Source organism: Falco peregrinus, chromosome 1 (assembly GCF_023634155.1).
Source record: "Falco peregrinus isolate bFalPer1 chromosome 1, bFalPer1.pri, whole genome shotgun sequence".
In the NCBI taxonomy this organism is placed as follows: domain Eukaryota; kingdom Metazoa; phylum Chordata; class Aves; order Falconiformes; family Falconidae; genus Falco; species Falco peregrinus.
The window spans coordinates 125,990,924-126,015,120 of NC_073721.1; the positions used below are offsets into that span (position 1 = coordinate 125,990,924).

At 41.9% G+C, this 24,197-nt stretch overlaps 1 protein-coding gene across 4 annotated transcripts in view; it reads left to right on the plus strand.

Annotated features, from left to right (window-relative positions):
• Positions 1-4,634: 4,634 nt before the first annotated feature.
• PIAS1 (protein inhibitor of activated STAT 1) overlaps positions 4,635-24,197 on the plus strand; it is a 67,101-nt gene continuing 47,538 nt past the window's right edge. For 2 of the 4 annotated variants that reach the window (XM_055816347.1, XM_005235085.4), the window contains exon 1: positions 23,127-23,268. In XM_055816347.1, the coding sequence (XP_055672322.1) occupies positions 23,200-23,268 (69 nt within the window). In that variant the 5' untranslated portion in view covers positions 23,127-23,199. Of the gene's footprint in view, positions 4,735-23,125; positions 23,269-24,197 lie in introns of those variants that run through there. The other 2 variants (XM_055816332.1, XM_055816324.1) reach the window with 2 other exon arrangements.

Sequence of the window (24,197 nt, forward strand, 5' to 3'; positions counted from 1 at the left end):
TGCAGAGAGCATTCCCCTACAACATAAAAATCCTCCAGTGTAAATGAGTTTTGCTGTTGAGACGGCCATCGTTACGTATAAAATTAAACAAGGCACTTTGCATGATACCCCCGCGGCTGGTTCGGCAGTAATCCAGGCACTTTTCTTTTCCTGCACCTGCACCCCGTAACAGTGCAGAGCATGGAAGGCGCGGGGCAGAAGGCAAACGACGGCCGTGGTCTGTAGGCTGTGTGCGGTGTGCTCGGGGCAGCCGCTGCAGGCTGACCCCCAGGAGCAACAAGCGGGAAGACCTCGTTCTGTTCGTCCTCACCTGAAAATACGGTCTCCATTTGACACGGCTAACACTTCATTTGATTCAGTCCAAATATAAATAGCTTAATTCTGAAGGGCAGGCCTTAAAGAATGTTAGCGGAGTGCTACGAGCAAGCACATGTCATCCATTGATACTGGAGCGGAAAAGGCTAAGCAAATAGTTTTAAAGAATGGCCTAATTGTTGTGCCTATTACTATTGTCTCGCAGCTGCAAGGCTTTGTATAACAGTAAAGTACACAGGGAGCTCAGCTTGACTTGGAATGTGCAATATACAGGGCATTCAAATATCAAGGAGTGTAATTAAAATTTTTAAATATTTGCAAAAATTGCAATGGGGAAAGAGTTTGTCCATGGCCACGGTAGGCTTTGAGTACCTGGTGTCGCAAACCGCACTTGTATGTGTAGAGCAGTAAGGCAAGTTGGTATTTAAGAACCCAAAAAACAGGAAATACACAAATGAAGCTGGGATGTGTCACGCTGTAACGCTGCATAAGTAATTAAAGATTATAGTAACTCATTTACATATGCTTTCCATATTGCAATACCATTGTTATACCAGGAGATCTAAGGATATAAACCAGGTGACATTAGCAAAATGGTCCAGTATCTTTCCCTAATTTGGGATCTTAGGTGATTGACTCCCCTTCTGTAAATTTTAATAACACAGGCAGCAAAGATGTCACGAATCCTCCTTTTCTAAGTAAGTAGCAGCCCTTGTTTGGGGCCAAATTGGAGAGATGATGGCAACATCATATGGTATAATGTAATTTAATAAAATACTGCACTTGGATGTGAATTTAGGGAGAGATGTGTGTCCCAGCCAAGTCTCAGTCACTCAGCATTGTTGAACTTACTGTACAGCATATTGAGCAATGCCACGTGTATTGCTTATACAGAATGAAATGAACTTATTTTATCTGATATACTGGCTACACCATTTTCTACACATACAGCCAAGTAATTTTCATGAAAATGTACTTCTCTGGCTTTTTTTTCTCCCTAGAAAAGGCTATTTCAGTGACAGATCTGAACGTTTTTTATGCCTCCAACAGTCTTAGGAATAACAGATGTTTTTAGTGGCATGGTCACATTTCTCTATCAAGAAATAGTGTCATTGAGAATCTATCATTAAATAAATTATATTTGGGATCAAAAATGTGCTGCCCCCCCCCCCCCCCCCGCCCCCAGTTTGGAGCAGAAAGTTTGTACTATTAGACAAAGAGGGAAAAGTCTTGGAGGCTTGGACTAATTAAAACAACATGTTAGAAGAAAAAACACATTATCTGTTTTAAAAATGTTATTATGTCTGATCATGATTTTTAGAATGTGATTTGTGTGACTACATTTTTGGGTAGGTTACACAACAGGAAAATAGAAATGGGAGTGGAAGGTAGATTCTGGAAGTAATTTATTTTACTGCAATATAGCAAAAAGGGGGAAACGGACTTTTGAAAGTTGAGAATTGAAAATATAAAAACTTTGAATGGTTGAGGAAAACCCTGCGCGCTCTGTTTTTCTCTCCCTGTGTCCCCACCCCCTGCCAAGGTTAAAAGAAAAAAATTTGTAGTTTTAGCTCAGAAACAGAGGTGACAAGACAACTGGAAGTCTATTTTGGAGGTGTTCTTATCTGCTCCAATTGTACCCCACCTGCACTACTTGATGGGCATATAATTTTGAAATGAAGACAGAATTGTGACAGATCTGAGTGTTGCCATCACTCACAGAGCTGCAGCAGAGCTGGAGCAACTAAGAGCACCTTTGAAAATGACTGTGTGTTGACAAAGTCTTTTCTTGGCAAAGAAACCATCGTCTAAGTCTCAGGAGTAGAGAGGAACAAAATTTCACTACATGTAAATAATTGTCCAAAAATAGAAGCACAGATTGCTTTGCACATTAAGTTCCTTCTTCATACTAAAGCATATACCATTTTAAAAAAGTGACTATCAGAAGTCCAAACTGAAAAATAAAGGGCCTGTATTAGCTTTGTCTGTAAAGCCACATAATTTAGGGTGAACCATTTTGAATGGAGTATTCTGTATCCTCTCTTTTAGTTTGCTTCCTTATTTTAATATATCTGAAGACATTCTCAGCCTGTTTTATTTAAAGCAAGTTTTGAAAGAGGGCACTGTGGTTTATGGCCATGTGTCAGGTTTGATAGTGTTATGCCATGATTTAGCAAAGCACTTAAGCACACGTCCACATCCCACTGAATTTGGTAGGAAGTGAAGAAGCAGAAGAAAAACTGTTTGCTGTGCTGCAAGCCTCTTTCAGGGGGAGGAAAAAGAAAAGAAAGCAATTGAAAAAAAGGATTTGTCTTTACACAATTACAGATCATTTTGCCAAGTTCTTTAAACTAGACACAAACTCACGGATCATATTAGATCATGATTATTAAACATATTCAATCAATCAAAATGAAGTATTCTAAACTGGGCTGGTTCAGACCACTGAAATAGATCAGCTAATTATGGTACACGTGGGTGTACTGGGTAGTCATCTGACTTTTATTTTTTTAGATATCTTGCCTAGCGCCCTGCCCCCTCTCCAAACCAGCATTTTAGACACTATGATGTCTTCATTACATGCAGTATTAAGCTAGCATATCGGAGTATTACTTATCAGCCTTTTTTAATTGCTCCTCATTTTCTGAATGCTTCATTTGATATGCCGATGTTGAGGACTGTAAAAGAAACCCACGAGAGCAGTGGATGCTTTGCTTATCTGCAACAGAAATGGGATGTATGCATGACCTACAGAAGAAAGAGGGGTACCAGTGAGGAGTCACAAAAGATGCACCTTGGTTTTCTGTCAGTCTGGTCTTGAGACCAAGCTGGGGAATGTTTCTGGGTGAAATGCTTTGAAATGAAATGTTTGGGAAGAGATGTGGGTTGTTTTCCTTCATTCAGAGAATCGGGATCTTCATATATATTCTTACCAATAAACAAGATGCTATCAAAAAGCTACTTTTCTAGTAAGATATTTGATACCACTATCACATTCTTCTCTCAATGGAAACTACATAACTTGAAATTGTGGCTAACTAGTCAGGTCATATGGGAGACATAAATTATAATTCAGTAAAATAATCATGAGTGGTAATCTTTTTACTGCTGATTCCCTGTGTGGCCTCAAGCATGCTTTCTTTAATCTCCAGACTGGAGACATTAATGCATTTTTTGTCTTGCAATGCAGATAATGTAAGTGCGTTCTGAATGGACAATGGTGAATTTTATAGCAGTTATGGAAAAATAGCAAATTTTGTATCTCATTTAAAAGTGTACAATATAGGCCATGTTCAGCAATTTTTTTCCATCCTATGCACTAAGGTAACGGCCAAGTGGAAAAAATGTCATGGCAACCCATACATACAGAGCAACACACAGGTAAAGAGGAAGCTGAATCAAGCTCAGGTGTGTGACTGAAATTCTAGAATTTAAGCCGACCAACTTCACAACTGAGGCAGTCGTCTTGCTGGGTAGGATTTCTGGTATGTATCTTTCCCCTCTGCACTATCTGGTCTGCTGTTGAAGAACCCCATTTTATTTGAAAATGGTATGACACAGGCAGGGTCTACAAGCTCTGCTCTGACCCCGCAGGCCCTCCTGGGAACATTTGTATTGCTTTTCCTAAGAAAGAGGAAAACCCGGGCAAGCTTACGTCGATTCCCTGAACTTCTTCTGCAGTAGCTCTGGGAAATAAAACTTATTATATCCCGCTTGGTGCTGCGGTTCGTACCACCGAGGAGCTGGAGGCCGGCTGCTGGCAGGACACGCTCGGGCCGAACTGCCGGAGCCCTGCAGCCCGCCTCGCCCCACCGGCAGAGCCGGGTACGGGACCCCCGCCTAGTCCCGGGCTGCTGCTTCCCTCCTGAACCTGCGGATTAAGCAGCAGGAAGCCGAGTTGCAAATCCCGATTTTAATCAACTAATTACTACAGGAATTGTGTATCCACCTCTTCCCGCTAGTGATCCCAGCCCCGAGGGCCCCCGGCGCCCCGAGGGGCCCCCGGCGCCCCGAGGGCTCTGCCCGGCGCGGCTGAGGAGAGCCGGGCCGCGCTCCCCTCAGCGCCCCGTTGCCCTCACGGCGTGAGCAGCGGGGAAGGCGGAACCCAGGGGAGCCGCGCTGTCACGGGGGGAAACTTTCCAGGCGGGGCAGCGGCGGCGGCAGCCTGCCCGCGGGGCGGTTCGGAGACACCCCGCTGAAGGCCCGGGGCTCCCCGCAGCCCTGGGGAGGGGTCCCGCGAACCGCTACCCGCCGGAGACCCCCTGCCCAGCGCAGCGCAGAGGAGGGACAAAATGGCGCCGCGATTCAAACGCTGCGCGCTGCGTGCCGGCGGGGGGGGCGGCGGGGGGGCGGTGTCCCGGCGGGGTTCACTGCGCCTGCGCCCGGAGTTGCAAGATGGCGGACAGTGCGGAACTAAAGGTAAAGCGCAGCTTCAATTCCCTTCGCGATGCCTCTCGCTGCCGCGCTCGGGGCCGCCGCGGCTGTGCTCCCCCCGGCGCCGGGGACGAGCCGAGCCGCTGCCGGAGCCCCGCGGTGCCCCTCGGTGCTGCCTCGCTGGGGTGGCTGCGGCGGCGCCCCGCCGGCAGCGGGGGCTGAGGGACGGAGCGGGGCGGGGAGCGGAGCTGTCCTCCCCTCGCCTCCCGCCCGACCCAGCTCCGCCGGGCAGCCCCGCCGGGCCGGGGTGTGCGGGCGGGGAGGGCTTCCCTCAGCCCCACGGAGGCGGTGGTTGGGCTCGGGCCGGGCCGTCGCGGAGGGTGAGGGCGGCGGCGACGACGGCCGGGGGAGCCCCCGGGAGTTGCCGGCGCTGGGCAGCGGGGCTCGGCCGTAGCCGAGACGGGGGATGGTTCCCCGGGCTCCCCGCAAAGTTTCCAGGGGACTCCGGCAGCGGCGCCGCGCGGGGAGGGAGCCCCGAGGAGCGGCTCCGCCAGCCGTTGACAGGCGGCCGGCTCCTAGCGAGCGCCCTCGCCGCCGGGGGTGAGGGGGGGGACCGCCGGGGGAGCCCCGCTTGCCTTGCCCCGCTCCTGCCCGCCGGTGAATAAGGGGCCGCACAGGCAGATGTTGAGGAGTTCTGCAGTGTCCAGCTGGCGGCTCTGCCTGTCATCCTGCGAACCGCACGGAATCCCGGTGCTCTAAAGCACCATCGAGCGAAGTTACAGCCCCCCGAGGGGGTGAAGCTGGGCGGGGGGCTCAGGTGGGGCTCAGCCGGGGTGGAGGGGAGGCAACGACTCTGCACAGCGCGTCCCGTCAGGTATTTTGAGGAATAGTAGTGGTGGAATAGTGGGTGGTGAGGTATCACCACTGTGCACCCCCCCCCCCCCAAAAAAAACCCAAAACAACAACACACCAACAAAAAACCAAAAAAAAACCCCCAAAAAACAAACCAACAAGAAACTAACCAAAACCAAGAGACACCGAACTAACAAATAACACCCCAGGAAACTTCCCAGTCGCTTTAGCAGGGTGTGTGTGTGGGTTCACTCTGCCTTGCACACCCGTCAGTGTATTTAAAAGTTTGAGAATCTCATTGCAGTTGTCATAGGGTCGTTATTCATCAGGAGGGCTTCGGTCTCCTACTTTAAAGTTAATACAGTGGAAGACACAAATCAGAAGTATATTAAATGTGTAACATAAACTACAGAATATGTTAAGTATGACTAGGGAAATATTTTGTCTTTCCCAAGAGTTTCAGTAGGTCTCAGTTTTCTGTGTATCAGTAGTTTCTTGTGCTTTCCTTTCTAGATGCTTATAGAGCTGTCAGGATGTAAAGTATAAAGTCTTGTACGTGTTCCAGCTTTTGGGGATTTCTGTTTGCCAGGTCGGGACAAATAGATCCTCCTTTAAATCCCTCTCTGTCCTTTGTTTTTGTGGGTATCTTAAAGAAGATATTGGTTGAGCTGTGTTATCCCTGAGCCTTTTTTTTTTTTTTTTTTTTTCCCCCTTCAAATTGTGGTTCCCACATGATGAGCTAAAGAGTTGAGATGTCATTCCAGTGTTAAGCTTTGGTTAATTTTTGTGTGGCAGATAGTGTGTTTTGGTAACGGACTCTTAAGAGTTTCTGGTGCACAGTAGCCAGCGTGGGTTTATGTGATGCCTTTATAAGCAAGGCTGACTCAAATAGAGTTAAAAGAGACGAGAGCTAGGGAATAAAGTTCGGGGTTTTATGTTTTGGGTTTTTTTTTGATGTTTGTTAAGATGGCAGGATGGTGGTCAAGGGACAGTGCTGGAAGGCATGATTTTGCTATGAGAATTGACAATTTATTGATCTTAGGAGCTTTGAAACCTGAAGCCTCTCCTCTTGTCCATCGCAGAGCCTCCAGGCTGTGCGTACATACACACGTGTTGGAGTGCTGTTGGTCTGTGCGAGTGTAGAGTAGAGGCCTGTCCTTTTCTCTTTCTCTGCAGCTTTACAGGTGGAGCTTTCACAGAAGTGTATTTGTGTCTGCTTGTCATCCTGGACTTCTTTATTGATCCCTTTCTGAAACCTGCTTCTTGAGAACTGGTAGAGGGAAATTATGTTGGTTTTTTTTTTTTAAAGTACTGTTGCTACCTCAGGGATCTGAAGAGTAAATGCCAAACTGAATAGTTTATTTTCAATTTCACTTTGCTGCTCAGGATATGTAGTGGTACTCACAAGCTGCGACTGTAGGATGCGTAGCACTGTATTCTGCAAAAAGTTGTTGTTGGGGTTTCTTTTTTGGTAGCTGTGGGGGCTTGGCAGTTTACATAATATAAAAATAGCTACTTCGTGAATTCATACTTTGAAGACTTCAATAGGTTGGGGTTTGGTTGTTTTTTTTTTTTCTGTAGACAAAGAGGTGTGTGGGTGTGTCCTCCTCTGTCAGGAAGGCAAGTGAAAGACAAGAGGGCATGAAATTTCTGCTTAGGGCTGTAGCTGTCACATACAGGTTTTCCAGAGGTAGTACAGCTCAGTTGTTAGGTACTGGATGAGGTGAGTGCCCCTTGGAAGAATGTGGCTAATGGAAAACTGTTACATCGTAGTTGGGTGCAGTGGGTATTTTTAAGCAGGAGGACATCCCCAGAAAAGATGCCTTTAAATGCTTTCTTTTTTTCAAAGTTGAGAGGTAACTAAGGGAAGCTCTGTGATTAAGACCCTATTTGAAGAATGAACAGCAAATTCCTTTAATTATTTAAATTTTCTTAGGTAAAATCTTTCCATATTACTTCTCTGATCAATTAGCAAATGGCATTGATTTCAAATGCAGTGACCTTTAAAAACTAAAATCAAATGTAATAGTTGCGCATAACTATCGTGCCTTGCCAGCTGAAGTTTGTCAGAAAAACTTTTAAGTCAAGCTCCTAAAACTTTCTTGCCTGCCCGTGTAAAGGACTGTGGGGTTACATGTAGGTAGTGTACACACATGTAAATTGGGGAATGTGATATGCCGGGTGGTCTTGCTAAATGCATAAAGTAAAATTAAAGTTCTTGCTTCCTCCAGTAAAACAGTGGTCATTCTTACTTGCCATAATTTTTCGTAGAGTTCTAAATCATGGAAACAGTGTTTCCTGTAATGTATTTTCTTACCACGATCAAGAGTATTTCAGTTTCTTGCCCCATTTAAGAATGTTTGTCCTATTGGGGGAAAAAAAATAATCAGATAAGATCAAACATACTTTGCAGATCCCAGACTTGTAAAGTTACTGAATTCTTTGGTACTCTCAAAGGTTTGGATAAATTGAACCAGTATGTTTTCATTTCTATCGATGAAACAAGGTAGCTGAAAATTCTGTTCTGTGGATTACCTCCCTAACTCTATAGGCTGAGGCATATGTGAATTTTCCTGATCTTAATTACTATTCCTGTATAATTGCATACAGAATCTAATTTATCTCAAGGTAAGCTATTTAAAGCTCTTTCTAATTGGAAGGAGTATACTTGAGTGATTAAATCTTTCCTTCAATATTTCTTACATCTCTTTAAATTGGTTATTAGATTGTTGTGATCTTTGCCTTCTACTCAAGTCTTTTGGAAATCATTACACAGTTTGCAATAATCAATTCAATTATACATGGATCAAAGAATGAAAAAGAAAAGCTTATGTTCTAGTATTGTCATTCTTGATACTGTCCTAAGAAGCTGGTTTGGAAAGCACATGCTGGGAGGTTTTCTCCTTTGTTCTCTCTCCTTTTAAGAAAGTGCCTTTGGGGATTGAAGGGATCCCTGGTGTGTTTCTTGTTAGACACAATTTATACTTTAAAAAAAAAAAAGTGAGCCAAGAGTTTGAATGAAAATTCATAATAGCATTTCCACACAATGGTGATGAAAACAAACCATTTAAAAATATTCAGTTGGGGAATACCCCTCCCCTAAATACAGGGAAGCAGTTTTTGTGGGGGAGAGGCTAGTAGCACAGCTTTCAGGTGGTGGTGATAATAGTGACAAATGGGTCTCTGGTATGGAAATGCAGTGTGTTAAATTGCATCGTCAATGCCAATAAGTGTAAGCTACCTATTTCAGTGTTCAATTAGAATTATACTCCTCTGTATTATGAGCTATTTTTGCTTAATCCTTTTATAAGTTGCTGGGGTTGCGTGTTTCTGTGATTAAAGTCAATATAATCCACTTTTCTTTGTTATTTGAGTCCACAGATTACGTTATTTTCATGCCTGTAATTTGGTATATGTCAGTTATAATGGTATTCTTAACTGTATTTTAGTCTAGGTACCTTTTTTGAGCTTTTGATCTTCAACACTGGAATTGCAGATAACAGATGAATAAAATTGGCAGCTGTGCATCACTGCTTAACTGTCAAAGCCCCAATCCATAACACTTCTTTATTGCCAATAAAAACCAGATTGCATATTGTGTACATGTAAATATAGTATCAGTACAATTCTAGTATAAACCCCTCCCATGCTTTAGGGGCCATCCTGGAAGTATTTGTAGGCCTGTGCAAGTGAAATTCTTACTCATTGTCACTTGTGTGAAGGAAGGTGTAAGAACCAATAGTCCATAGCAGTTATGTTTAATGGGTTTACAGTTCATTTCTCCTTTAGTTATAAAGGTATTTAGAAATTGCAGTTAAAAGGCTTAGAAATGAAAAAGCGGGTAGTAGATGCATCTTACTTGGCTTTATTCCGTGAGAGTAAGAGAAGAGTGTTACCCTAGGGAGGGGAAGGGCTCGGGGCTGCTTGGCCATTGGTAAGAATGGTTGTGGATGAGACACAAGGCAAATATTTAAAAGCATCCCATGAAAAGCAGGGTGTAGAGAGTTAAGATATCTTCAGATACTGAAGTTATTTATAGGGATGTAGATGACTGGTATGTTTTATACTCTGACCTGCATTCATATAGAGCACAAAGATAAGTGCAGGCTTGTCACTAATGTGTTTGGCACAGTGGATTTTAGTTCCTGTAATCCATTCTTGTAGAAGTCAACATCTGATCATTTTTCTCTTTAGTGCCATTATAGTGAAAAACAAAACAGAACTTCCAAACACTTGAGACTCGAGTGCTCCCTGTAATTGTTCTGAGATACCCCCAGCCCTCTCTGATCCTCTGAGTGCCTAGCTGCTGTGTTTCTCTGAAGCATCTCTTGTAGTCCCTGTTGATTGTAGTAATGTTTATGAGTGAGTTTGGAGCTGAACCCCAGGGTTAGTTGGCTGGTGGATGCCATCAGCCTGGGGTTCACTGGTCTCTGCTGAAACTAGTGGAGTAATAGCACATTTCTGGCTGTGAATCAACATTTTGAAAGGGTTACTTTGTGGGGTCTCGTGATCACCCAGTGGCTAGGAAAGGTGTTGGATCTGTTGCAGCTTTTCTCTTACTTTATGGTATTGGTGTTTGGCCCTTTGGCTCCACAAGGAAAGAATTCTACCTACAAACATTGTCTCAGAAATGTCTGTTTACTTTTGCTGCTGTGCTTCTACTTTAGAAACTTTTGCCTTGAAAGATATTACAGGTGCCCTTCTAATGGAAGACTGCTTTATCGCCCTCCATAAATAGTAGTAAAAACCTTCTGAAAGCCATGATTTCAGTGAAGAATGCAAATGTGGTTTTCATGTTTAAAAAACTGTTGGTATATAGCCTGTGTCTCTTCTGCAGCCCAACTGCCTCAGCTTGTGCTGTCCCCTGTAAGCAGGAGCTTCACCTCTGGTTTGCACACAAATGTGCCTGTGAGAATCACAGAGAAACATTTTGTCCTGTTCTTAAGGGAAGGGGGAGAAAAGGGGAAATATATTCTTTGGGTGACTGCTGTGACACGTGCTTGGGCAGCTGATTTTTGGAATCCTCTTGATCAAGCTCAGGTATTGATTGTCTCATTGCTCTGTTACTATTCCAGCTCTGTGTAGGCCAATAAATGCTAGAAGTGTTGGTTTGTGCTTTTTGAAATGAAGATGATTGGATCTTATGATGCAAAAATTGCATGTAGTACCTTCAATGGTAGTCTGTTCATGAAAATAAATGCCTTTCTTAAAAGTAGATTCTTTTGCTAGTTAAGGGGAAGGGGGTGAGGAGAAGAAAGGAGCTCCAGTAGCTTACAAAAGGGTGCTTATTTCTGTAATTTTACTCCATGCTATCAAAGCCATTTTTAACAACTAGTCACAGCCATAAAATGTGGTTATTTCAGAGTAAATTAGAAACTTTGGGGCTGCAACAAAAAGTAGATGACATTAACCTTTGAAAATAGGAATATGTGCTGTTGAGGATGGGGACGGGAGATGTTACTTATCTAGCCTTGTTCTGATCTTTCAAATTTTCAATAGCAGCCAAAACCAAAAACCAGGTAACATCATATCATTGTTCTCTTCGTGCTGTGGTACAGACCTTTCTATTGTAATTTCTTTTCTTATTGTTTTGTCAAGACTTCTGTGTGTGTTGCAGCTGTATTGATCCAGGAGTTTGTCAGCAATTTGCTTAATCTTATTCTCCTGTTGGGATTAGGGATGGCTATAGAGGTACTGCCACATCTCTGCTGTTGTGTTCTGTCCCTTAGTGTATACTGGAGGGATACCAGAGTGCTCTGTAAGCAAGCATTGTATTCCAAGGGTAGGGGAGTAGAAATTAGCAGAAGGTGGGTATTATGTGGCTTGTCTAGAATATGTGAAACAAAGAAATGAAAAGCTAGTATACAATTAGACCAAAGGTCAACGTAAGATTGACCTTTATGTCTATAGGAGGTGATACACAAGAGATTTATATAGGAAGTGGCATGATAATTGATGGCGAAGGAAAAGGAGCCTTTAAAAGCCATTGCTTGGTAAGGATAGAGTCCTAGGCTCTGCAGCAGAGTAAAAACTCTGGGTATGTTAAGGTTTATTTAGCACAGAGGACAGAAAGATAAGTGTTATTCACTTTATGTGCATCACTGAAGATTGCTCAGTAGTGAACTTGCCTTGTTTTGTTTAGGAAATGGTAATGAGCTTTCTGGATACATGCTAATAAACATGTATGAGTTCTGCCTCCTCTCTGCTTCTGCCAGGACTGCATGGGCTGTAGGTAATGCTTCAGTTGCCAATTTCCATCCTGGAAGTACGTCTAACAGCAGGAGAGAGTAAGAAAGGGAGAATTTCAATCTCTGCCCTGCCTTGGGGCTGGTACACAGCCAACAACTTTTCCAGAATAGTAAGTTGTGAAGTGTCCCTTTATCTCTGTAGGTGTGTTCTTCCCTATTCCTTGCATGTTTATAGCGTGTACCAAGAGTGCTTTTTCCCCAGTTTGCAGCCCAGATACGATTTGTTGTGCTAAATTCCTCAAACCAAGAGTTCAGTAGGACTCTCCTGTTAGCTTTTCTTGGTGTTATTTTCAGTATGACCACCTAGTTGCTCTCTTGATCCTGACCATAGATTATTTGGTGATTTTTGGTTGGAAGGGACCTTGGGAAATCTCCAGTCCAACCTCCTACTTGAAGCAGGGTCAGCTATGAGGTCAGAATAGGTTACTTGGGACTTTATGCAGTCTGGTCTTTCAAACCTCCAAGGATGGAGACTGTACAGCCTCTGTGGGCAGCCTTTTCCACTGCTTGACTGTTGTCATGGTAGAAACATTTTTTTTTAGTATCCATCCTGAACCTCTTATTTCAGCTGTGCCTATTGTCTCTAATCCTTCTGCCGTGTACCCCTGTGAAGATCATGGCTGTTTTATTGATGACCTCCTTTACATGCTGGAAGGTTGTGATTAGGCTCCTCAAAAACCTTCTCTTCACCAGACTGGAAAAAGTCCTTTTCCCCCAGCCGCTTGCCACATCATCTTGCTGTACTTCACATTTTTGACAATATGATACTAGCAGCTTGTTTGGAGGTGGGATTTGGGCAGGTGATTCCATGCCATGGATGTAGTTCTTGAGGAGTTTTTATTTCTGTGGATTTCTGTTAGTGGAGATGTATTACCAAATCCTTAACACCCTCCAAAATGTGCAAAAGTAGCTCCTGAAGCTGTCCACTGGTATCACTGGAAAAGGTGGAGGTTGCTTCAAAAAATTAGATTTCAAAAGTAGTGAGCCTTCTGAGGGGAGATGATGACAGGCAGTAGGTAGGCATCTCTTCACCAGGAGGCTCCACAGGATTCTTGTCCATATTGAAAATGAGTATACCAAGCTCTCCCACTCTTTCCTCCCCTCCCATTAAATACACGACTATAAAGCAGATATAAGACTGAGCTCAGTCCCCTTACTGCTTGGTTGCAGCATTGCCTTCACTTCCTGAAGATACATCTTTTGTGGCCACAGCCATTCGAGTGTGCAAACATACGTGATAGATATTCTCAGAAGTGTATGTTGCGTGGGAGTTAAGTCACAATCTTTGGGCAGAGTGGAGAATAGAGGCCTGTTTTTCTAAGGTAGGTTTATACTAGGAAAAAGCAGTTCTCTTCCAAAGAGATGACGGAAGTATAAAACTACAGAGTGCTTTAGGTGCACTAGAATTTTATGTTGAAGCTGTAGGGGTTTGTATTCACAGTGGTTCTTCCACTGGGCATCTACTCAAGCTGCCAGCCAGAATTGTGGCTTTACCTTTCCGTACTGTACAACTCATTGTTGAACAGCTGTAGTGTCCATCATCTGCAGCATTTTCAGGGGGTGCGGTTTGCAACAAGGTGCCTTAGAAGTCCGTCAGATTTCAGCCTTGGCCTTCTTGACCGTGCATTTGCTTGGTGCTGCTACTCTGTTCTTGAGGCTCACAAAGGGGAGCAGAGTGGCAGCTGAGCCAAAACGCAGAGTTTAGCAGAATAATTTATCCTGTGCTGCTTCTGGGATTAAAATTGGCTCTATGTATCTCTGTAGAGCAACTGGTACTCTTGAGAGTCACTTTACTGGTCTGGTCTAATCTTGGTCCTTCTGCATATTGGTGTAGCAGTGTCTGTGAGGTTCCTCCAGCTTTGTTTCGCCTGTGACGGTGCCAGAGCTTCGCTCCTGAGAAAGTGTGTCATTCTTCTTAAGAAGAGCATCTCAGCTTGTTCGCTGTGTAAGCAGACAGCTTGCTTTGGCTCTCCAGCCACATGAAGAAATTTACTGTCCCTTAAAGTGGGACAGTCAGGTGAGAATCACTCAGAGCTGAAACTTCTTGCTTACCTTCATTTATAGTCTTCTGCAAGATGTGCCTCCCTGCCCTCTTTGTAGAGCAGGGTCCAGACTTAATAAGGCCTCAGTTCAGCTTTTCAACTGAAAACATGATTAGTTAGCATGCAAAATAGAATATAGAATGGAAAGAGCAGTGAACCTAGTTTAACTTGGCAATTTAGCGTGGGTGCAGCTCACATTTATTTTTTTTTTAAATCAGAGGCCAAATACAATAGCGATAATGTGTTTGCTTCAGGTAGAGCCTGTAATATGAGCTGCAGGAGTGTGTTGTAAAAAGTTGTGTGGATGAGAATGTTTTCTGATACATTCATTCCTCATATTGTTTCTTGAGACTCCCTTGACAAAATGATCTCACTTTTGTGCAGATGTTGTATCTTGTTTCCCTGGTGCAACGTAAGAGTCTTTGAAACAGTCCAAGTATTTGTGTAGATTTTCAGCTTATTGAAAAATCTGTTAGAGACAGCTCTGCACAAGCTATCGATGGAGCTGTTAGTGCACCTATAAATGTAGTGCACCAAAACGAAAAATGTAGAAACTTCAGTAGTGGTACAGAAACAAAGCCCTCTTTTTCGTAGGTTCTGTGTTGACTTAGCAGTATCTCGTCAGTGAATCTGCTGAGGCCACTTGATGGCAGGGCTTCAAACTTTTTTAATCAAGTGTCAGGACTGTTGTTGGTTTGAAAAAAGTGTTTTAGATAATATTTTTCTAAAGGGTGTATGCCAGGTTTTGATAAAGTTAATTCCACTTCTACCTCTTTGGTGTTAAAACTTGACTCTTTCAGTTGAGAAGTAACCTTTTTATTAAAGGCTCTTGTGACAAGGTCACTTGGGTTTCTGAGGAAGTGGCTAAACATAAACACGCCTTATAAACTGAACCTTAAGAATGTAAAAGTAGCTGTACTGGTTCAGACCAAGGGTCCATCTGGCCCGGTATTGTCTCTTGCACCTTCCAGAAGTGAGTGTGTAGGGAAAGGTGAAAACTGGACAAAGTATGAGAAATAACTGTCACCTCCCTGCAGTGCTCCCGGTCTTCAGGTATTTTAAGCTCTGTCCTCTGAACCCAATGGGGACTACTAGCTGGACAAACCATAATAAATCTATTTTCCAAGTGTCTGTCCAGATTCTTATTGAAACTATATAAACTACTTTTGTTCACAGTATTTTGGTAGGGATTTCTGTTGTTCTGCCTGCTGTGTGAGGACCCTTCTTCTTTTGTTTTGAGCCTGGTTCCAGCCAGCTTCATCCACCAGTCTCTATATTGTGTAATGAAAGAGACTGAACAGCTGGTCCCTGTCCACTCTCCTTGTGCTGTTTGTAGTTTTCTAGATTGCTGTTGTATCTGTCCCCATGTTCTCTGTTGTTTAGCTTGAAAAGTCTTAGCTTTTGCTGTTTCTTAATTAGGGAAGTCATGCTGGACTTCTGTCATCTTCTGTGAACATTTCCATTTCTAATGTATCTTCTTTTTTTTTAAGATGAGACCACCAAAACCACCTGCACTTTGAGATCTGGGTGAACGAGGGGGTTATATAGTGTATAATGGTTTCTTGTTTGCTCTCTGTTCCTTTTCTAACGATTTCTAACAATGATTTGCATGTTTGACTGCTACTGTGCTGATGGTTTTGTATGTCTGTTTATCTTGGGCCCAGGAGCTTGCTCTAGTGGGGTAGAGGTCATCCCAGAGTCCATCACTTTAGATATAAAGCTAGGCCTCTGTGGTCTGCTTTTCCCCATAGGCATCACTTTACATTTATGTACATTGAATTGCTCTGTCACTGAGGTCTTCCAGTGATTCTTCAGTTTGCCTTCATCCTTACAACCATGTCATATCATCTACAGCTCTGTCACCCCACTGATGACTTAGTTTTCTAGGTCATTAGCGAAAAGGTTAAGCTACTTGTGCCAATGTAGCAGAACGCCACGCATGACCTTCCTCTATTGTTTGGTCTTGGAACAACTCAGGCACATAGGTAATAGAAGAACTTTGAATAGTAAGCTAAGGATCTGTGGCCTGTTTTGTTTTTTTTTAGGGGGGGTTATTAGTGTTTGGATTTTTGTTGTGTTTTTGGTGTTGTTTTTTTTTAATATTATTAATGCTGTAAGAATACCCAGCTTGTGTGTGTGGACTGGATTTTCATAGTTTCCTTTGACCTGTACTGTTCTGTTGTTTTTAAACATGTGTAGAACTCTGAGGTGGTGCCAAGCTGTTTTAAGGGGAAGCAGAGATGTGTTGAAACTTGTTTCCTATGTTCAGTTAACTAGAAAAGTTTTTTAAATATGTGCCTTTGTTTTTCAGAGTACATTCACATAGCTTAGTACAGGGCTTGAGCTAAATATTAATTGATTAAATGCATAGACTCCTTCATTCCTTGGGCCTGAGCATGACTCACATCTTGATGCCTTTTTATGTTTTCCCCAATGCTGGACTGTCCTTTGCTTTTGACGTAAATGTTGAGCAAGGTGATGAAGTAATACAACATTAACAGTATCCTTACCTGGGAGAAACAGCTGTGTGTTACCTAGTGAGTGTATCAGGAGGCAGAAGGGTAAAGTCACTTCATACTAAAACGCTAGGCTGAAACCCAGAAAATGGTTTGTTTTGTCATGAGATTGTAAATAATCTTCCCTTACCACGCCGTGACTTTGGCCCGTGTATGTAAAAAGGGACAGGCAGAATATAAATTCATGAATGTGTGAGAGCCATTCAGATTACATTAATAAGCTTCAAAAAGCTTGTATATATGCAAATTCCTATTCAGAGTGGGATTTGGATGAGTGCAGTTAATGAGGTGGGGCAATAGTTTGGTCAGTAAAGATGAAAAGGAGCAGTGACCGGAGCAGCATCCTCCCTCTGCCCCACGAGCGGGGTGGGAGTTCGGGGGGGGGGAGGCAGGTCACTGCAGGGTAGGAAGAAAGAGTAAGGGAGCATTTGTATCTGCAGTCAGTACTGCAGAAACATTGCACGTTTTCTGTTTTTACTGGGTCAGGATTTCCATGGAAGTTTGAATTTTGATAGCAAAGTTTTCTTAGGCAGCTCTTTCAGTTTTGGTTGTTCTTGTGGCTGAAGCCAAGTTAAATGCAGTATCGTTTTTGGAGTTTACTTGCAATAGTTTTCATGTATTTTAAATCATAGGTGTGGCTGAAACTTGGCTTATAAAAAAACCCCAAAACTTCATTCCATCAAGCAGTTTGTTTCCATGCAGGGCAGGGGTTATTGTGTGAATAGATTAAATGAATTCCGTCTTACTTTGACTATAAGAAAATACAGTGCTTGAAGTATGAAGTGGTGGGGAGGGGGACAGTGTGTCAGATGGATGGCACTGGGAAATGAAATATCCTTCTTCCCTCTGAGCAGGCATCCTTAGTATCTCTCCTTAGCATGCGCCAGTGTGACCGTGAAAAAAATGTTTCTATAGGCCTTGTCTGTGCTATATGTGGGCCAGGAAAATATTGCATAGAGAATGTATTCTTAGCTTTCTGACGCACTGTTGGATGTTTTGTATTGGGATTAATTGTTGTGAGCTAATGGGTTCTTAAGCACACCGTGCTTGTCTTCGAGCCTCTAGGTAACAGGGTGCAGCTAATACGTGTAAAAATTACAATTTTCTGTTGTGGGCAGTGCTGGAAGCCCAAATTTGGAGGGGTGAAGTAGGAATGTGGGGTTAGGATCAGCTTTGTCAGGAGTCTAGGCCTTGCCTAAGATGCATCTTCTCAGTCTGTCTCTGGCTGCATGTTGTTGTTTGGAACTGTTTTCTTTATCCGCTTTTGAATGCTGAAGAAAAGCAGGAAGGTCTGCTTCCTCTTCTATTATTCTGTCATCTTTTTGCATTTTTACATAGTGGGAAGAAACCAGTTGTTGCGGGTGATATGAAAAACTGAGCTTCCTGCTTTCCCTTTCTTTGTCCCCATGCCTCTTTTAGATGTCTTCCCCAGGATATGCATTCAGTGTTTGGCACCGCTGCTGCCCTGTTGCTCTCTTTCCAAGCTGTGCTGGTACTTGGAATGAAATCAGTGTGATTCTTGACAGTCTTACTGATGCTTTAGTGTCGTGAGTAGCAGCCAAAGAAGTCATCCATGTCTCATTAACTTGACTGACCTAGGATCCTGAATCTGCTTTGGTGGGAACTAGGTTGAGTGCTGACATAGTTAAGATCTTTGAAATGGGAGATGAACTTCTGACTGCCAGTATTTTCACCTGGGTTTGGACAAGTGACATAAAAAAAGTTTTTTCATCCAGCTACTGATTTTTTTCTATAGCAATGCATGTATTTTGGCACTTTAAAATTGATCTATTTCAATATGTGATATAAATGTTAATTCTTCATCATATTGTTGCATGCAGTAAATAAATAATTCCATTTTTAAATGCATGTACAGTTAGGAATAAATTAGACTTTAGTGTACATTTAAGTGCTCTATAAATAGTCAGACCTATAATTTGTGTTCCCTATTGTGCCATGACAAACAATAGCTCTTCAGAGTTTTGAAAAACTGACTTTTCTTGAATTACTGGGTGGCCTCATGTGTTCACACGGTTTTCTTGCTAGCAATTTGCTGTTACGTGGCTACTCTCTGTTCTAGATACCTCGTTGAGAAAGTGAGCTAGGATATGTAAGAGTGATTTTACTAGGTGGTGGTCTGATCTGGCTGCATAGCCCTCTGTGTTCCTAGGGTAGTCATGGGTAGTCATATTCCACTGATGAACCATTCCCACTGATGCCCTCTTGTCCTGTCCCCCTCTGCCCATGTTTCTGAGGCTTAGAGTACGTATTCTGAAATTCTTTGCCTTTTTGGAATGACTGTGGGACCAGGTGTGTCGTACACGTCATTTGTAGTTCTTGATTCTCTTCTGTGACTTCTCCTTCAGTTGTGAAAAATACTTCTTATCCACAGAACCTGAGGTTGGAAGGGACCTGCCAAGGCTGTCTAGTCTACTAGTTCCCTGCAAATATGCTTATTGTAGCTGCATGAAGAGCTGTCTGCAGCAGTGCACAAGTTCCTCTCCTGAATCGTCAGCTGTGTAATGAGAAAAACACATGAGATATTTAGATTTTTCTCCAATTTTGACTATTTTATGTTTAATAACTTTGAATTTTGTATGCAGTTGTCTCTTAACTTGATGAAAGTAGTCGTGGACAGGAAGAGGCATGTGAACATGTGAATGCTATTTCTTGGTCTTGGCTTTAGGCTGATGCCTAAAAGCCTGAACCTGTTGATTCACAGGTAGACGCTTCTATGAAATATAAAGGGCTATTAATTCTTTTTAGACCAACTGATACAGTTGAAAAACATTTAAAATGTGCAAATTCTTTCCCTAAATATAATAAAAAGTATTACTTTCCATCAAGCCTTGCCTTTTGTTATACTTTTGTTTACGGCCACTGCAATATTGATAGATAAGATACAGGAAGCAGAGAAGTTGGCTCCCAGATAAATGATGATGCTTAAGTAAGAAAATACTCAATAGCTAAGGAACAGAGAAAGGACTGTTAGTCCTGTTTTGGTCTCCAGCAAACATCTAGGACAATCTTCTTCTAGGAAGGACTAGGGCTAAACAAGCAAAGCGAAAGGAACTTGAAACTCCTCCTCTGCTTTGTAATAGTGGCTTTGTTTCAGAAATAAGTAGAGGAAAGGTAAGAGAATGTGTGTCTCCTCGTGAGGGAGGAGGAAGACTTGAGCAGAGAAAATGCTTCTCTGGCCTGCACTGTATGAAGACTTAGAAAAACTGCACTAAAGGAATGATTTTGAAGAGCTTCACTAGAACGTACTTGGAATCAATACTGACCAAACTAGAGGCCAACTTAGATAATCTGTGCTCTGAGAATGTTGACATATGAAACTTGGGGCTTCCCTTGGTGTCATGCTGTGTTAGGCAGAACTGGTGAGCAGATACTTATTCATGTGGTGCATCTTACCTGATACTCTGAGGAACTGTAATGTAAAAGAAAAATTCCTTAGTATTGTTCAGGCTTTTAATTAATCTTGAAGACTTACTGTTATATGACTGCTTAAAAAGAAGTGTGTGCTTTGGCTTTGTTTATGTAATTTCTACACATGACTTTGAAGACCTTATGAAATAAATCATGTGCAGAATACAGAATAACTTTTTCTCTTTTTACTTTTTTTTTTTTTTGAAGAGAAGACTATACAGATGCAGTATAATTGCTTGATGAAATATTTGTTTTCAGCTTATTGACACAGTGGGAACTTGTGGCTCCATTGCTTATTTCTGCAGTAAAAAATTAAGACTAATTGTTAGTAATAATAAATTCTTATTCTTGGTGGACCAGTATTAGAAGGGAGTAAGGTATTTGGCCAGTGTGTTTCATGGGTATTTGTTGTCAGCAGATTTATTTCATTTGTGTTCTGTTTCTTCCTTTGGAAAGGGAAATCTTTTGATGATAAATTATTAAGTATTTCCCATACCTGATGTTTTATCTCATCACTTTATTTTCCTGTTCTTCTCTCTTCATTCCACCTTTCCTTCCTCCCCAGTTTTTGTTCTAGAAGTTATTAACTATTGTTGCACTCTTTTGTGTATTCTCATGGTTCCAGATAAAAGCACTACCAAACATTCTTGTCCATTCTGTGAGATGGTGTATGAGCAAGGTGATACTGGTATGTGGTACGCAGTGCCGAGGCTGATGGCAGCTCTGCCCTGTCGAAGTTATGGCTGTTGCTGTCCTTAATTATGTGGACACATTTGGCCTGTGTGATGGAGCTTGGTGTCTCAGAATCACTCTTTCTAGTTGTAATTCACAAAGGCTTGAAATAAATTTCTCAGAATATAATTTTGTGAGAAAGGTTGTTTCAACATCTAAAAGAAAACAGCAGTTTTATCACGTGCCATTTAGGCTTTAAACATATTTTTATTAAAGTGAGAATTGTGAATAGATAACTCCAGTTTCCTAGTTTTCCTTCTTCTGGGGCGTTAACATAGCAGTTGTTTACTTTAAGGGAAATGAGATTCAATTATAGACTGGCTTCAGCATGCTGCTTAGTACTTTGCAAGTCAGTATCCAAATTTAATATAATTGTTAACTAAAACTTTTTGAGATACCAGAATAATAGTTAGTGATGATGTAGTCTATCTCCTGTGCTGAATCCTAGAAAATGGGACAGATGGGGGGGGGGGGGGGAGGGGAATTGATGGTTTGTCTGGAAGTGTTTTGGGTATATTTGACTATATAATCTCATATTCTGAAGTGTTATCTCATTGGAAGCTAATTAAATAGCAAACGTTTGTTTATAGTGGACAATTAACTTCAGCACTGGGTGATAACTTACAGCATGTGGAGAGTAGATCACTGCAGTTATGTAAGGTACAGAAATAAAAAGATGTTTTTAAAAAATCTTGGAGGAAAATGTATATCTATTGGGGCAATAATTTATTTTAATCAAGTGATGCTTAAGTTGGCTAACACAAAGAAATAGTGTTTGTTTAAGTTGTTACAAGTGAACGTCAAACATAATGTAAGAATGTAGGTCTTGAAATTGCTGGATGTCTTGCTGTTAAGAGGTTCTGTAAGCTGCTCGTGGAAGCTGCCTCTTTATCCATGTTGCAGTGTGAGTACATTCATTGAATTCCAGGTACATTCTTCTCCAGCTTTCCTTCAAAATTGACTTCCAAAAGCTACATTGTGCTTCGTGCAGGTATTTTAGATATTTAGAGAGCAACTAGAGCTTCATTCTTTAGTGCTCTGCTGAAAAAGAATGGCTGAAAGGCTTCTCATTTAGTAGACTCCCTTCCTGTAAATTCCAAATCAGTCAAGTTGTGTATATCACCATTGCTTTTGTTTTAATTGTATATTTTAAAATGTATGTTTTCCTTTTTAAAGTCACTGAAGGAGGGGAAATCAATTTGTGTGTTTGTGACCTCCTGTGTGGCACCCAGAAGCTGAGGCTTCTTGGTCCTAATTTTTTTGCTTTTTTTATACAAAGAGACAATCTTTCAGACTGTTATTTAATGCTGTATAAGTTGTTATGTTTTGATTGTAAAGATGTAGACCTTTTGTGTTATTTGTTAGACAAATTATAATAGGACATACTGTGTTAGCAAGCTCTTTGGACAGCTGTGTCTGCGGCTGGCTTGGGCTCCACTGAAGCTTATTGCATAGGAATTAGCTCTTCTGTCAGCCAGTTGAAAGGCTTAGTTAAGGATAAGAACGTTCTTAATAAAAAGTAAATTTGTCTGGCAATGACCCTCTCCCAAATAGCTGAAAATAATTGTCTTCGTTATTAGCCTTAGGTATAAGCTGTTTGTCTTTAGAGAGGCACATTGTTTTGTATCCAGAGATTGTCTAAGCTAGTATTTCTGCAATTACTTGTCATGAAAATCATGCTTAGCGCATAGCTCTGTAAAAATAATTCCCATCTGCAAAGATAAATACACTAGGGACAATTAAGTTTGAGTGTCGCTGGAAAAAACCTTGAGTCTCCAAGAACTGAAATGAAGATTATTACTATGTCAGCAACCTTATTTAATACCAAAAGTAATAATATAGTTCACCTAGTGAATAAAATCTCTTGAGAACAGTAAAACTTTTGTTACGGATTAAGATAAAATGTGACTTACTTTAAATCAAGTACAATTCAGACATGACTAAAGCCTTGGCAGACTTTCTCCAACAAATCTAGCTTTTGCAGTTTGAGCAAGTTACTGGCCCAGCTGCCCACCCCACTTCTCTGCTATGGCAGTGTGAACGGGCAGCCAGGGAGGCAGGGCAGGGCAGGACACAATGTGGTTTGCAAGCCATCATATTAAAAAAAAACCAAACAAACAACAAAACAAACACCCCCACCCCTACCCCCCCAATTTAAGTATTCAAGCACAGAAATGGCATTTTGGGTATGTGGGCACACGGTCTGTTCTGTTGAATCACTCATCCAGAGGAAATAGCCTCTAGGAAATGGGGTGGACTGGAGGTCTAGGAGGGCGGTTGCCTACACTGATTTGCTACTTTATGTGTATCAGGGCTTTTAGAAGATATTTCACATATATGATAGCATAGCAAAATACCACAGGCATCTGCAGAAAACATAAGACAGCTTTTAACACATGGGGATTATATTAAAAATTCCAAACTCTGCCTGTGTGTTGTTACTAGCAGCCAGTTCAGTGGAGCTAGAGCTGTCTTACTGTTTTCTTTTGCAATATCCTTTCACTCTTGAGCAAATTTTGTTACTTTTATCACTGTGGGTTTTCTTGTCGACAAGACAGACATCTCTAAGGACCTTGGTAGTGTTGCTGGTGCAGGATTAGATGGAGGCCTCTGAACTGTGGGCTGGAAGGAGAGTTTAGATTTATTAGTGTTAATGTATGAAGCAGCATTGCTCTGACCTTGCTAAAACTTATGAAATTTAAGGGTAGTCAGGTTTTACCAGCGCGACAGATACAAGCAAGCAGTGTTTTTCAAGAGCGGGTAAGAAAAATGTACCTTCTACTAGCTGATACGTGGAATGAAGAGTTAAGTGGTTGTGGTATAACTTGGGTAAGTTGTGAAATGAACTGAATGCAGAAGGATGGCAGTAGGAAATTGCAGGGCTACCTGTCTAGAAGCCCTTTAGACTGACTGCTACAGTATTTAGATAATCTCTTCACTGCCAGAGGTTCCTAGTGTTAGGCACCTGAATCGAAGCTTCATCATTCGGGTGGGTTGGTTCAAGGGTTGTAACATTTATACTAACAGATATGCAACCATATCATTCGCAAGGAAATATATCGTTTGTGAGTGTGCTAAAGTAAGTAACACCTGATAACTTGAGCTTTATAGTGTACTTGTTCTGCTAGCATGGGAAGAAATATGTTACCTGGTGAAGATCATGAACATGGTGTTTGACCTTAAGGAAGCTATCTATGGAGATACCAACGGTAGGTCAGTCCAGGCTATTTTTGACATTTACAATATATGTACATCATTTTGTTGACACATTTTAGATGGCTTAAAATCCATTTTTATTGCTAGCTAGACAGATACGTAGATTTGGTTATACAATTGTGATGTGTTCTTTATGAGCACTGATACACTGTGTAAATACAGGGTTTCTTTCATTAAGAAATGCTCTTATCTCCTTGCATGTGTTACAAAAGGCAAATATTATTTGTACCTGCCATTGGTTTGTACCTGTTCTTTTAGTGCTGCTCTGCTTGCCAAAACATTGTACAAACCACTCTAGGAGACAGATGAATTTTTCATTATGAAAACCAATAGCCTCCTTAAAGGTTGTAGTATGTTGCATATTTATGACTGTTCTTCTGTGCTTGTTGCCTCCCCTTAATTTTGAATTACGGTGACTTCAACCTTTGAGTGTTTTGGTTGCATTAGACAAACGCAGGAAGTTACAGCCTGTC